This window comes from Phoca vitulina, unplaced genomic scaffold, assembly GCF_004348235.1.
Source record: "Phoca vitulina isolate PV1807 unplaced genomic scaffold, GSC_HSeal_1.0 scaffold93, whole genome shotgun sequence".
NCBI lineage: Eukaryota > Metazoa > Chordata > Mammalia > Carnivora > Phocidae > Phoca > Phoca vitulina.
This window is the reverse complement of record NW_022589796.1, coordinates 2,608,524-2,623,907: the sequence shown is the minus strand read 5'-3', so window position 1 is coordinate 2,623,907 and position 15,384 is coordinate 2,608,524. Positions and strand designations below refer to the sequence as shown.

The 15,384-nt window shown below is 36.9% G+C and overlaps 1 protein-coding gene and 1 non-coding gene across 2 annotated transcripts in view; both read right to left on the bottom strand.

The window, feature by feature from the left end:
- APBB1IP (amyloid beta precursor protein binding family B member 1 interacting protein) overlaps positions 1–15,384 on the bottom strand; it is a 110,592-nt gene that overhangs the window by 59,597 nt on the left and 35,611 nt on the right. The window contains exons 2-3 of the mRNA XM_032396685.1: positions 6,968–7,039; positions 2,035–2,122 (exon numbers count right to left, since the gene is read on the bottom strand). Coding sequence (XP_032252576.1) covers positions 2,035–2,122; positions 6,968–7,039 — 160 coding nt within the window. The remainder of the gene's footprint in view (positions 1–2,034; positions 2,123–6,967; positions 7,040–15,384) is intronic.
- On the bottom strand, positions 903–1,009 carry LOC116627069. The gene has a single exon (XR_004298412.1). It is a non-coding gene; the product is annotated as a U6 spliceosomal RNA (small nuclear RNA).

The window sequence follows — 15,384 nt, the reverse complement described above, 5'->3', positions numbered from 1 at the left end:
AATGAACACAAGATGGACTGGATGGAAGTGACCTACGAGGAAGAGGATTCACCTGCTGTGTGTAGGATGAACTGGAATGAGGAAATGCAGCCTACTCAGCAACAGGCATGAGGCTTTGTGAAAGAATTTATTGCCAAACATCATTGAAATAAATACCATGTAGCCTACTGTACTCATGCTAATAGTTCTAGTGTATAGCCCTTGGACTAAGGTCTGGATCTCCAATCTGAGTAAAAAGGATTTATTTTCTTCTAAGCAATTTTTGCATATGACTTCTTCATAAAATTAAATTAACTTAAAATTTTTGCAGAGAAAATGTATGTAGAACAAATGAAGCTCATTCACAATTTCCTAATGCCAGCAATTATATGGTGACTGTTGCCATATAAGCAAATGATTTTAATCCTTTATAAAAATTTTAGGGACAAAGTTCCCATAATAATTCTCATATTAACAACTTCCAAAGCAAATCATAATTCTAACTATATCTATATAAATTGAGCAATATGGAATTGGGGAAAAAGAATGACATGGATTCTGTCGAGAAGTCTGTCACTAACTCTCTGAATGACTTTGAGCAAAGTATTTTAAACTCATTTTAGCAATGTTTTAAGTGAAGACAATAAAACACATTTCTTTTCTAATTCCCAACACATTTATTTTTCAGTACATATCAGTACTTTTTAACGGTTTTGACCTAGACCCAAATTGTGCCACAGGTATGCGTCACATCTCCTTAAGGACACGAGTTTTTTGTTACTGTACTTTAACATTGCTATGTTTATATATTGCTGGGTTTCTTTGTTTCTGCCATTTTCAGTAATTTTTGGATACTAGGTACTGAGTGCTTAGAAAGCATTAGTTGAGTTGACTATAATTGCAGTATTAATTTTTTTTTTTTTTTAAATACGGAACGCTTCACGAATTTGCGTGTCATCCTTGCGCAGGGGCCATGCTAATCTTCTCTGTATCGTTCCAATTTTAGTATATGTGCTGCCGAAGCGAGCACTTGCAGTATTAATTTTAATTGAATTGTTTAAAACTCAGCCATTGTGAGCGTGATGAGGCAAATCTGCATTGTTTATATGTGCAAGTATATGTTACTTATTAATTAATGTCATACATTTTACCAAAGTGTATTGCTTTTTTGAAATTTCATGAGTGTTACCATCATTCGTGATGGAAATGATTGACAGGAACAGTGAATTTATATGGCAAACAGAAAAGAAGGTGGGAAAAGAAGTCAGGAGAGATGTATTATAATTTATCCAGATACAGGCGCTGGCACATAAGGGTTTATAAAAAAAATTATTGAAAATAACAGAAGCAAAGAAACCCAGTGAGTGACAGAAATAAAACTTGGAATTTTGGATTTCTGTAACTGGGCTTCTCCAATATTTTGTTTTTCATTTTTTCGGTGGGTACTGCCAGTCTCTAGAAAATCTTTTTCAAGAGTTGCAATGAATTCTCATTAACTTGGAAGCAATTAGTTCAAGATTCATTGTAATTTGAATAGCACATGGGCTATTGTCTCCACACTAAATAAGAAGAGAGATTTTTGTTAATAAAATAATGTGACCATCTCAGGGAGGATAAAAAAATGTCAGAGCAAATATGTTATATATTAATTATATATCAATTAAAATATATTTTGAAGCATCCATTCATATATTATCAATCATTTTGAAATGGATAATTCATTATTACTCTTGAAGGGATATTTCCTTATTAATAGTTTTTTACTCTACTGTATCTTATTACTCTCAGGGCTTAGTAATAAGGAGAAACTCCCTTTACTTAAAAAAATAGTTTTGATACTTCACATAAATGCAGGATATAGTATTCCCTTTCATCGTAAGCAAAAATACCTTCTTGGGGCCCAATTTAATCCAGACACCATAAAACACAATCTGAAATCCAGGACTTTAAAACGTCCAGGTTCCTTACATTTTTGTTTTCAAATCATAGTTCTGAAAAGATTTTAGTCATCATTATCATCTCAAATTACTTAAGAAAAGAAATTATTATGCTTACCATTTAAATCTTTAAAACCCACACTGTAGTTAAATTCAGCTCTGGGTGGTTTGGGGTCAGGAGGAGGAAGAGTGTCAACTCCTAAACTCTGTGAAAATAGATCCCCGCCCCCAAAGTTATTCACCATACGAACATGTTTGCAGTGTATTTTATTTTTTTTATTTTTTTATTTTTTTTAAAGATTTTATTTATTTATTTGAGAGAGAGAATGAGATAGAGAGAGCATGAGAAGGGGGAGGGTCAGAGGAAGAAGCAGACTCCCCGCCGAGCAGGGAGCCCGATGCGGGACTCGATCCCAGGACTCCAGGATCATGACCTGAGCCGAAGGCAGTCGCTTAACGAACTGAGCCACCCAGGCGCCCTGCAGTGTATTTTAATCATTAAGTCAAAAATCATTTATTGTTTACACATTTTCTTTCTGAAGATGTTAAGAACTGTATTCTTACACGAAAATGTTTTATGTGATTTTTTTTCCCCTACAGAAAATTACAACTTAAAGTTTGTTCTACAAGGGGCGCCTGGGTGGCTCAGTCGTTAAGCGTCTGCCTTCGGCTCAGGTCCTGATCCCTCTCCCACTCCCCCTGCTTGTGTTCCCTCTCTCTCTCTCTGTCAAATAAATAAATAAAATCTTTAAAAAAAATTGTTCTACAAGGTACATCTTGAAATAAAACCAGGTCAACGAAGAATGATGAGCATGAGATATAGTTCATTTTTGTAAATAACAGAAAAAAATCTCCTGTAATGGTGATTTGTGACACACACACTGTAGCAATTCTATAAGGACTTTAGTAATGACATCAAAGAAAAGGAATGTCTAGTCACTTGGAAGATAAAAGTTGTTTCAGGATGAATCTGCCATTAGATAGTAAAATGTTACACAGTTACTCTTATCTAATAAAACTTGTTAGAAAGAAATTAAGACAGAATAAGTTATTAGTTGTGTAAATAATGGTTTTTAATTGAAAAAGTGACTTCCTATATGATTTAAAGGCTATAATACATATACAATCTAAATTTTCAAAATGCTTTTATGCCTATAGTTTGAGACGTGATGTCCCCCACTCTGAAACATGAACATCTTCATGACAGTGAGTGCATCCTTTGATGCTAACTTGATTTGGTAAATAATATCCTTGTTTATGTCTTAAATTTCTGAAGGAAAAGAATCATTATATGTTTGAGAATAAAGTAATGGGATATCCTCAATTATAAGTAGAAACAAAAAAAAGACCACTAATCAAGAAGTTAAAACAATTAATCCAAGCAAATTAGAATCAAAGATAAAAGGTAGGGAAAAGTGACTGCAGTCCCAGAATTCAATCTGAAAAACAGAATCAGCAAAATTGTGGCGAAGAGGGGAGGATGACAGATGAACTAGGGGGCAAATACCAGAAAAAAAATTTAGTGAGATAAAGTACAAAGAAATTCATTAATGAGTTCGTTCGCTGTGACTAAGAAGTCTAACATCACAATTAGGGCACAATTAATCTTTGCTCAGGATATAATTTACTATGGTATTCAAAGAAATTAGAAGTAGTTCTCTAACAAAATATTAATACATAAATGTGTGATAAAACAAGCTTCCAGTAAAATGTAGAGAGAGAGAAAAAAGAGAGGAGACTGATTTCCAGAAGGAGCTCCCTTCATCATAGGAAGGTCATTCAAAGCCCAATGTGAAGTAAAGAATGTAGCACGTTCTCCACGTGTCTGGTGATTTTAGGTGATATACAAACACACAAACAATTAAAATTTAAATTATTGTGTATCTCTTTGGATGTTTGTGAAAAAATTAAGCTAGAACATCTGACCTACTTGAGATAAAGTTTAATTTTAAAAATCAATTAAAGACAAATATTAAGAAAAACAATAGGACAGATGGGTTGCAACACGGCAAAAATCATGAAGGTGATAATGTGAATGACTAAAGATTGGGAACACTGCTCTGTACCCACTAACCTCTGAAAATTTATTTCATCAGAAGTTGAATAATGGTGATTTTCTAACTCTTCACTCCTTTTCAATGTTTAATTGGAATTCTATGATAAAGAAGAACTTTCTTGGGGCCCCTGGCTGGCTTAGGTCCGTAGGGTGTGTGACTCTTGATCTCAGGGTTGTGAGTTCGAGCCTCATGTTGGATGTGGAGATTGTTTAAAAATAAAATCTTAAAAAAGATAAAGGAGAACATTCTCTCATCAATTATTTGTTTAGTCTGAAATATAGTTTGGGACCATAAAAAGACTAAGATAAATGCTTGGCTCTTTCTCTTTATCAATTTTCAGAGTAGTAAGTTAATGCTCTGTCAATTTCCAATGACGACAGATAAAGTAGTTTTGTTTTTGTTATTTTTGTTTATTCTTGGTATCAATATGAACTCACAGTTTATTTGTTTTTTTGCCATGTTAGATATTTAAAATTTTTATATTTAAATATTTCCTTCTTTCTTTCATGGCTTTTGGGTGTCCTATCTTGCTTAGGAAAGCTACCCACATCTTAAGATTGGATAAACATTTTTCTCATGTTTTCTTCTATATATATATATTTCATATATTTAGATCTTTGACTCACAGAACTCATTTTGGTATAAGGTATGAAGTAGAAATTCAGCTTTTGATTTTCCAGACATTCTCCCAACACAATTTATTACATAGTTCTCTTTTTCCTACTTATTTAAAATGCCACTTTTGTCATATTTTAAATTCTTGTATATATTTGGATCTAATTCTGTGTCATGAATCTGTCTAAATGTAGCATTGCCTCTTCTTTTTCATATTTTCATGGATATTTGTGGATTTAAATCTTTCTCATATAAATAGTGGAAACGGCTGGGTTCCCTTTCCACCCAAAAAATCCAGTTAATATATGTATTGATTTCTAGCCTTTATGTCTCTCTATGCATAGATACACATACATATACACATACACAGTTTCTATATGCATGATGTACATATATGTGTACACACATATATACATACACATGCATATAACACACACTCACATATATATGGAGAGAGACAGAGACAAAGAGACAGACGTAGGGAATGATAATGCAAATGGAGCAACACATCAATTAATGAGAAATCTGGGAGGAAAGTAAATGGGAGTTCATTGTATTATTCTTTCAACTTTTCTCTAAGCTTGACATTATTTTAAAATTAAAAAGTTAAAATCACAGTATTACATTTTAGATTCCTTTAATTTTGCTTCTTTTGGGAAATTAGGAAGCCTCTGGTTAATCCAACCATTTCAACCACACTGCAACTTCAGGGAATAGAATATGCACAAAATTCACAAGTGAAGATCAAAATACAGCTTTTCTAATAGCTCAGAAAATACTCAATAATCTCAAAGGGCACTTGATAATGGCTGAATTGAAGCTGAGCTTTTAAACTCAAGGACAACGTGGGGCCTTTTCTTTACCATGAAATCTTGAGGCCTACCTGTTGGGAGAAGTGCATTAGCCAAGGAAACCCTGTGACTACATCCACTCGAGCACAATAAAGAAAGAGTAAATACCATAAGGGCCTTGAGGGGAGGCAGGGGTCCAAGACACAATGAGGGGCCCCCTTCCTACTCTTGAGTTAGACTAACAACACTCAGCTGAGGAACTATGAAAACCCCAAACTGTGACCAATCAGAACAGTCACAGGGGGCGCCTGGGTGGCTCAGTGGGTTAAATGCCTAACTCTTGGTTTTGGTTCAGGTCTGATCTCAGGGTCGTGGGATGGAGCCCCATGTTGGGCTCTGTGCTCAGCATAGAGTCGGCTTGGGTTTCTCTCTCCCGCTCCCTCTGCCCCTCCCCCCCAACTCTCTCTTTCTCTCTCTCTCAAATAAATAAATAAACCTTAAAAAAAAAAAAAAAAAACAGTCACTCTCCCAACTGGAGTAGAAGTGAGTGAATGGATGAAGAACACAGATATTCACTCAAACCTTTCCCTTTCATGGGCGGCATAAGAAGTCCCCTCCTCCGCAGGAATGTGGTGATCATCCTAACATTCACTGTTAATCAGCATCCCTTTCATCTAAGCATACGGTCTTATATTTTGTTTCTTCCTTCACAGAGTCTAAACTTTTTTGAATTTTACATGAACTATAAAGCAGATGCTAGCTAAAATTGATTTATTTTTCCTGAAATAAATATTTTTAAAAAACATAGACTATTCTTCAATTACTTTATAGAAAACTTTAAGATCCTTGTCTTATTTAGGAATATCAGATTATTCTTATTTTAATATATTATGCAGAAAGTTATGAGTTGACTATGTTCTGAATCAAAGAAGCATTTATGAGAACACTACAAGACACACTAAAGCTCACCTAACTTTGTAACCTGGGTCAGTGGTCCTCAGGTCAGCAGCCCCTGGGCTGCAGTCGGCCCGACAATGGGGTGATCTGAGTTAATCTAGTCCTGGTGTCAGTGGCTTTTTTCCTAGATGTGAAGCTTGTCTGAGTGGTCTTCATTCTTACAGAGAACTTACTAAGTTCTTACAGACTAATCAGAAGTCACAATAACTCCCACTTATCCTTTAAAATGTAGCATTTCCTCAAAGATTGGTAAAGAATCTCTACTAAAGATCATGTGATTTTCTTGGCCAGTCTTCATATAAAAGTAACTGCAAGGGAGATTGTTCAGTAGTGGTGGTTGTGAGGGTTTGCTTGGGGAAAACTTCTCCATTGGCTAAATATTTGAACATGATAAGCACGGGAATTGCCATAATAGAATGTATGTGTGACCAATGCATTCAATTAACTGAACTCAGTACAATCAGGAAAACAGCTTTGTTTTATTCCCCACCACTGTTATAGTTACAACAGGAAGATACGGTATTGTCAATCTCCAGCTGTTGTTTTTATAAAGACAGCTCTCTCATAATATTAAAGTCAAATTCTGTAAACCCGTCTTTTACTAATTTGAAAGTTAAGAAGGGGTATTTACCTGGGTCAGAAGATCCATCTCCCCCAGCAAATTGCTGAACATTTGGTCTATGTCTTCATTTGACTCACCCATCTGAAAAAGGAAAAAAAAAACCCAGATATAAACAGTCTAATAAAAGCCTGGTCCTGGATAATTGTCCCACCTCTATTTTCCCCAAGAGCCCTGTCCATGGGCAAGTAAGTTGAAAAGAGAAGGCTATGGAGAGAAAGGTTCATTTCAGCCTGAAATTCCATGCCTGCCTTCTTTCCAATTTGCTTGGTCCAAGACTGAACCAAACCATAGGAACTGTCTCTATTTTCTCTATTTCTCAGACTAAACTAGTCTCTGTGGGGCCAAGTGGACAAAATGAGTAGCTACAAAACTGGGTTGGCCTGAAAGGACAGGGAGACTTCAGTTAAAACAAGAGAGGACTATGAGACCATGGGACAAGCACATTCCTAAGAAGCAGACACATCTGAAAGAATCAGGTAAACATGCACATGGGCAGGGAGGCATGTATTTGAATCCAAGGAAGCCATTCAGTGAATGCTCAGGCTCAGACCACGCGAGGTGAGAAGGAGAGCACTCAGGTCCGTGACAAGTAAGGCAGACACTGCAGGTGTCTCTGTGTGAAAGCCTGAGTCAGGGAGGATGCAAACATAGCATCAGTGAGTGAAGACGGAATAACAAAGAAGGAAGATCCCATTTTTGTGTAGGTTGTTCGGCTTAGTGTTTGTTACAGTCAGAGAAGGAAAGACTGCTGCAGATAGGTCCTGCCTCTGGTTGGGGAGGGAAGCCGCTCACACGTGGTTTTATTCCCTCCCAGTTGCTTACAAAGCATCTGAATCATACCCTTCCTTCTTTAAATAACCTACAAAATGGAGAAAAAGTATTTAAGTCAACAAAATACTCATGGTTTCACACGTTGTCCCCTCAAGCAATTCATCTGGTATTCAAAATCTCATCATGGATGATTCATTTATTACTTTAATAAGAGGAAACTAGCAGGATAAACAATAAAATTCCAGAAATACCTATGTGAGTTTATTTTCATTAGAATATTATGCAGTACAATGTGACAAAAAAAGAAATCCTTCAGATAAATTATTATTAACAGGGAAAGTTAAGAGTAAGTGTATCCTAGTGAACATTTCCTAAAGTATATAATTGTCAAATCACTAACCTTGTACACCTGAAACTAATATATGATATGTAAATTGCATTTCAATTTAAAAAAGAGTGTTAGTGTTAACACATTTTAAATTTTTCATAAGAGAAAAGTAATCCATTCAGAGTGAAAAAAATAAATTTATTTGCTGACCTCGAAAGTGCCAGCCAGTGTTCCAAAAAACTCACAGAAACCAAAGATGATGTTAATAATAATAAGAATCCTGCCATTAAAGCTTTCTCTTAAATCATTAAATTAGGAAAAACACTAAAATGATGAAGAATAAAGTCTTGAAAAGAAATATGACACTGGTGAGTCAGAAAAACCTGCTGAGCTCAAAGACCTTAGTTTCTCAGCCTGTACACACCACTGATAGACAGTGGGCAAAGGACATGCGGAGTGAATCACACACCTACGATGGAAATAACTCAAAACCAACAGCATTCTCATGACCTCTGGTAAACTCTTCTTGTGTTCATCTGGTAAGACCTTGCCCCCTGCCCTTTCATTCCCTTTTCCTAGAGTCTGTTGGTATTGAATTATTAAAAGGAGTCAACATCAAAATTGTGCTGTGAATCTACAGGCATAAGTAAATCTGCTGAATGAATCGTAGTGTAAAAGAATTGTAACCTTGGGGAAAACAGTAAGACATTTGAGTTAAGGGCCTTTATTAACATAAATTTAGATTAATCTGTAAATTCAATCATCTTACATATTCATCCTCCCTAAAAGAGAACCTTATTTTTGGAATGGACAGAACAAGAGTTACAGGGATATACATATAGTGTATACAAATACACATATACACATGCTCAAGCATGAAAAAATAGGGTTGTGTCTATTTGTATGTGTGGTATCCTCCAAAGGTCAAAATCAAGATTAAAAAGAGAGAGCCAAAGAGAGAAAGAGAACACCCAGCCCTGAGAGCTCAAGATGTTATTTGGTCCAAAAGAGCAAGGGTGGAGCTGCCTTAGTCAAGCAATGGATTGCAAAACAAGCAATGTGCACATCATGATTGGGTGGAATTAACATCTTTTTGTGTGTATGTAATTTCTGAGTTCCTTTTGGGTCTTGGGAAGAACAACAAACTGTTGATTAGGAAAAACTGGAATAATACTTTATCAGATAGATTTTTTTTTTTTTTCTGGAGGGGAGGGAGTGGCTAGGAGAGGGGTGGGTGGTTGAGGCTGCATATCCAGACTGAAATTCTGCCTTAGAAAGATTGTCTGAATGGCAATGGAATTTGCCATAATGCTCAGTATTTCCTTAAGGCTCAAATTTCTAAGCCTCAGTTTTTACCCTCAAGTAATTTCTTTTCTCCGTGTATATAAATTTCATAGATAAAATTCAAACATATGTATTTAAAAAATCTATCCACACAATGGATTAGTAATTCCAGCCATAATTTTGGACCTAGATCAGGACCTTATTTTATCTGTCAGAGTAGCTTGTCTAAAAACAGCCTACTATGAGCACGTCTATCATTATTGCCACTCTGGTGCGTTCTCCTCTCACATGCCCTAACTTGGCTAATGGTCATTATTCATTCACTTATTAGTCTGATTTAGAAACCTTGGCCTAGTCCCTGATTTCACCCATTCTTCCATCTAACAGTCAAAAAAATCCTGTTGGTTTTTCCTGTGGAGCAACTCTCCCTTCTTTCATCCTCACTGTTAAGCCATGGTTCCGCCCCTCATCAGCTCATCCAACACCCAACTTCCTGGATCCCCCCTCAAGCCTCACCACCATCACAGTGAATTTGAAATACAAATTTGAATGTGTCACTCTCTTGCTTAAAAACATGATGTGGTTGGTGATCATGATGAAGTGGAAAGAGTTCAGGTCTCAGCCTGTCTTTCAAAGTCCTTGATAATAGCCCTTGACATTGTCTGAAGAGGCTTTAAAAAATTCTCTATGTCTTTGTAATATGCTTTCCTATCCACCTATCCTTCATAAAATCCTATTTATTATTCATAATCCAGCTCTGATGTCAACACTTCAATGTATCTTCATAGGCTGTAGAGAGATTTACTGTCCATTGCCCTTGGTAGCCATATCAGTAAATCCTGGCCCCAATAACAAGCTTGATAAGGTATTTCACCTCCTTAGGTTTGTTTCCTTGTCTGTAAAATGAGAGGAATAATATATAATTCACAGGATTGTTGTGACATTGAAACAAATAGCATATGGTCCTTGGCATAAGCACTAGTAATAGCATTTACTATAGTGAATCATGCTCTTTTTTGTTACCGTGTTTAAACCTCTTTCCAGACTGGGAGCTATTATTAAGTACGGATCAGATCTCGTTCATCTTTGTGTTTAAAAATGCTTTGTTGGAAGCCCAGAAAGACTAAATAACCTCCCAGCTTAATGGGAAGAAGTGAGCTACACTGCAGGCTCAAGCCACATAGAAACTCTCTATTAATCCACCTCCTATGGCCTAGACGTGGCAGTCAACATCAATACAATGAAGAACCTTGTGTTATAAACATTTTTATAAGGAGCTTTTGTCAAATGCCTGCTTTCTTGTAGCACCAGATTAAGGTATAAATTTGTGGATGGTCTAATTTGAATGTTTTGCAAGGCTCATCTTTTCAGCTTTTAGTTATGCATAATCTTTACATGAATTGAGGTACTGGTACCAATAACAGAATGAAGAGTATCATTTAGTAAAATTAAAATAATAAAATAACAAGGGATGTATTAAAAAAGGACATCATTAAAATGAATCAGTCAGTTAAGTTCAGACAAGTTAGAATTGGTCTTCAAAATTCCACCAGAACAGATGCTACCTCTCTCTCTGTTCTGTGCATGGCTGTGGGTTGAGAGAAAGAGAGGAATCTCCCCATTTCATCATCTGCCTGATAATAATAAAAATAACTATTAACACACTGTTAGGCGTTCTCACTCTGTGCCATGCATTGTTTGTGTCCTGACTGATGAGATCCATCCTCACAACCACCCTTCTTTTTTTGTGTGTGTTTCTTTTTTTTTATTATTATGTTATGTTAATCCCCATACATTACGTCATTAGTTTTTGATGTAGTGTTCCATGATTCATTGTTTGCATATAACACCCAGTGCTCCATGCAGAACGTGCCCTCTTTAATACCCATCACCAGGCTAACCCATCCTCCCACCCCCCTCCCCTCTAGAACCCTCAGTTTGTTTTTCAGAGTCCATAGTCTCTCATGGTTCGTCTCCCCTTCTGACTTCCCCCCCTTCATTCTTCCCCTCCTGCTATCTTCTTCTTCTTCTTTTTTTAACATACAATGTATTATTTGCTTCAGAGGTACAGATCTGTGATTCAACAGTCTTGCACACTTCACAGCACTCACCCTAGCACATACCCTCCCCAATGTCTATCACCCAGCCACCCCATCCCTCCCACCCCCCACCACTCCAGCAACCCTCAGTTTGTTTCCTGAGATTAAGAATTCCTCAGATCAGTGAGGTCATATGATACATGTCTTTCTCTGATTGACTTATTTCCCTCAGCATAATACCCTCCAGTCCCATCCACATTGTTGCAAATGGCAAGATTTCATTCTTTTTGATGGCTGCATAATATTCCATTCACAACCACCCTTGATGGACATTTTTATTTTCCCCATTTCACAGATGAGGAAACTAAGACACCTAGAGGTTAAGTAACTTGCCCAACGCTACACAATTTGAGTCAGTCAACAAATATTTATTGATCTCAGACACTGTTAACAAACCTCTGGAAAAGGTTCCCACAACTGTATTTCTCTTCATCAGTGTGTCAAGGATTAAATACCTAGACTTTATCTACATACTGTATGTCTTTTTATTTTGAAGACAGTAAAAAAAAATGTTTGGATCTTTGCATTGAGACTGTAACTTTTTAACTTTATTCTATCTGTATTTCTCAGTGCAGGTAAGCAACGCTTTTAGTCTATAGCTAGATTGCCAGAGCCTAAGTATAAGTAGAATTCATAAGAAAGAAGATTGAAAAATTTGAGGCTCTGTCAATCTGAATTTGCTTTGGTATTTTCATTATTTTTAAATAAAAAAATAGCAGGCAATGTTCATTTTTTTCAAGTAAAAAAAAAATCAGCCCATGCATTACAACTACAGAAACCAAAGAAGTGAAAATTAAAAAAAAAAAAAAATCTGTTCATTATGGGGATCACACTTAGTACGGGATATGGAGTGTAGAATCCAGAAGATCACAAATGCTGGTGGGAACTATGACAGTATGATTGGAAAATAACTGACAATATTGAATTCTACCTGATTCCTTCACTGTAGTTTTTTTTTTTGCAAAATGCAATGAAAGCACTTATCAAGAGGAAGTGGCTCACAGAACAACACAGCACGTGGTTAAAGGTTCTTGCAATGTTTGGGGGTGGGGAGTAGCTAAAGCTTCTGTGTAACATAAAACAGGAAACAGAAGCACCTCTAAACTTATATATAAATCAAATAATACTCAACAAATAACTAAGATGAAGAAATCTCTTGGGCCAACTTAACAGGCTTTTTAGTACACCTGAGATAAGTGAAAATTTTAAGAAATAAGCTAACAGTTATTAAGTTAGTAGGATAATCACTATGATAACATGAACAATACAGACCAAACACAACAATCACTCACAAAGGAAATTCATGTGGACGTTGGGGATATGCATATGTATGGTCACGCAAAAGGAACAGTCAAGACAATAGGGTTCTTTGGTAAGCAATATTGTGATGGCAAGAGTTAGATGGAAAAAAACACATCTGTACCTGAAAAAGGAATCATGAAATGACATGGTTTATTTCAATAATTTAAAAACCACTATGGATGTGCTTTCAAAAGCCTTAGAATTTGTCACAGTGTAGAGTCAGACATACACAGAAGATGAGATGGGCTACCATATTTTTTTTAAGGTATGATTTTTAAATGTATTTACTTCCAAACTGCTTTGCTTTTGAGTGAATGCAGGGTGGAGTAGGGCAGAGTGCAGCATTATGCTAGGTCAAGTCCTGGAGTAGGTGAAAAGTGAGATGGCTGAGAGACCCAAAAATGTTCAACAGGACTAAGAAGTAAACAGCATGTAACGCAGGGAAATAAAACTCATATGAACTCTATATTCTCACTTCCATCTGTCCAGATGGCTTTTCTGTATCTTGGGGAGACAAGCTGTAGACTATTTTCACTTGGATATACATCAGCTGAAAAGTGAATTTTAAAATCTCGAGATTTTCTCAAGTTGCCTTTTAATTCTAATTTGAGCATCCATATCAGGAATGGGGAGCTGCTTTTGTATTTGGGATCCACTGTGACATTGAACTAAAGTGACAACATAATTTAGGGGTTTTTTTAAGAGACAAAAATAGAAAATAGAAAATATATTGTTCACTCACCTGTAAATTAAAACTATGGACATTAATTTTCATACAGAAAACTCCTGTGAATATTTATCTATATTCACCATCTCCTACTCATCTCTATTTTCTCCTCAATCTATCTTGCCATGGCTGAATGTTTGTGTCCCCCCAAAATTTATATGTTAAAATCTAATCCCCAAGGTGATGGTATTTGGAGGTGGAGATTTTGGGAGGTAATTAGGTCATGATGGTGGAGGCTTCATGTTGAGATTAGTGCCCTTATAAGAAAAGATACAGGAGAGCTTGTTCCCTCTCTCTGCCCTCCTCCATGTGAGGATACAAGAAGATGGCCACGTGCAAACCAGGAAGAGGGCTCTCCCCAGACACCAGATCTGCTGGTGCCTTTATCTTGGGACTTTCCAGTTTTCAGAACTGTGAGGAAATAAATGTTTGTTGTGTGAGCCACCCAGTTGATATTTTTGTTATAGCAGCCCAACCCTGACCAAGACATACCTCAGTTGGACTTTAGTTCCCCCATGTAACCCAACTGTGTGTCAACATTCAATGACTTTCATGTTGCCAAATCCAATGATGGATTCGTAGCATCTTAAACAACATTTATCACCATTCATTGATCACTCTCTCGGAAATACTTTTTTCACTTGGCTTCCATAAAAGCTTTCCTTCCTGCTTTGCCTCCTAGTAGAGGCCAATTGATTTGAAGCTAATAAAGCCTAAGTTTCAGGTCTCCTCCTTTGTAAGTCCTTTCTAAGACTGCGTTTCTCTTCTAGCACCCCAGCAGCAGTATGGAACATTGTTCTCATGCTGAGAGATGATCCTGGTAGTGGTTCCAGGGCTTAGATGGGGCCAGTGGGCTGCCAGCACTACCTCCACTCCACCTGGACCCTAGCAAGTGTTGGATCCATAGTAGATCTCATGGACTGTGGAATCTACCTTCTATTCCAACAAGAAGATCTGAAGGAGACACTGTTCTGCTCTGCTCCTTGCATGAGGTCACCTCGACCTAGGCTTCATGGCCACCCTACATTGTCCCCAGGACCAGCCTAGCAGTTGGGAGGTAGCAAGAACTGATGGCTATATGGTCCTGGCTGAGCGGGAACAGCTGCTTCCTAGGCCATTGGGAGCCACGGGGTGCCACGCCACAACTAGTGAGAGAAAATACCTCAGTTCTCTGAGGTCTTTCTCCTGGGCAAGACACACTGCCAGAGGAAGAACCCACAGAGGAAGTTACAGCTGAGGCCTTACCACAGAGAGCTGTGAGGCTGAAGTAAACTTTTTCTAAACTACCAATAATAAAATTAATTGTGAGCAACCATGCTGGAGGAAAGACTAAATTATCTATTACCTCTATAGAATATTGTGTTTCAAATTCATCCTCATAGAGAGAGGTGATTGAAGAATATGCAGCCAAAATGTAGGAAAAAATTGTATCAGGCAAGTAATTAGGAATAAAAAAAATAAGTGTTACTTTTTGTATCTTGTGATGTTTGTTGCATGGGCTTCTAAAAAATTGGTAATTTGTTGAGATTTCCTTTCTCTAAATAAATATTTTCTTCAGTTCTTAACTTTTTATTCATAATTTTGTATTCTATTTTTTTAAAGAGACTCTCCCTCCAGTTGTATATATAGGCCCCAGAGATCCTGGAACTGTCCCTGCCTACCTTGCTTGCCTCTCATTTGAGCCTCCTCCATTGATTCTGCTCCTCTCCCTGTTCTAGTTTTTCTCCTGGCCTCTATCTACATCCACTCTCTAGGAAACATCATGCTGCCTTAGGCTTTAAATACCATATACATGCTGCCAATTCCAAAGTGTATCTTCAACCCAAACTTCTCTGTTATTTCACACATTCAACTAGTACTTAGCACTGCCCCGCCCCGTCTCTCTGATTTTATCTCCTTTAACTCTGCTCACACC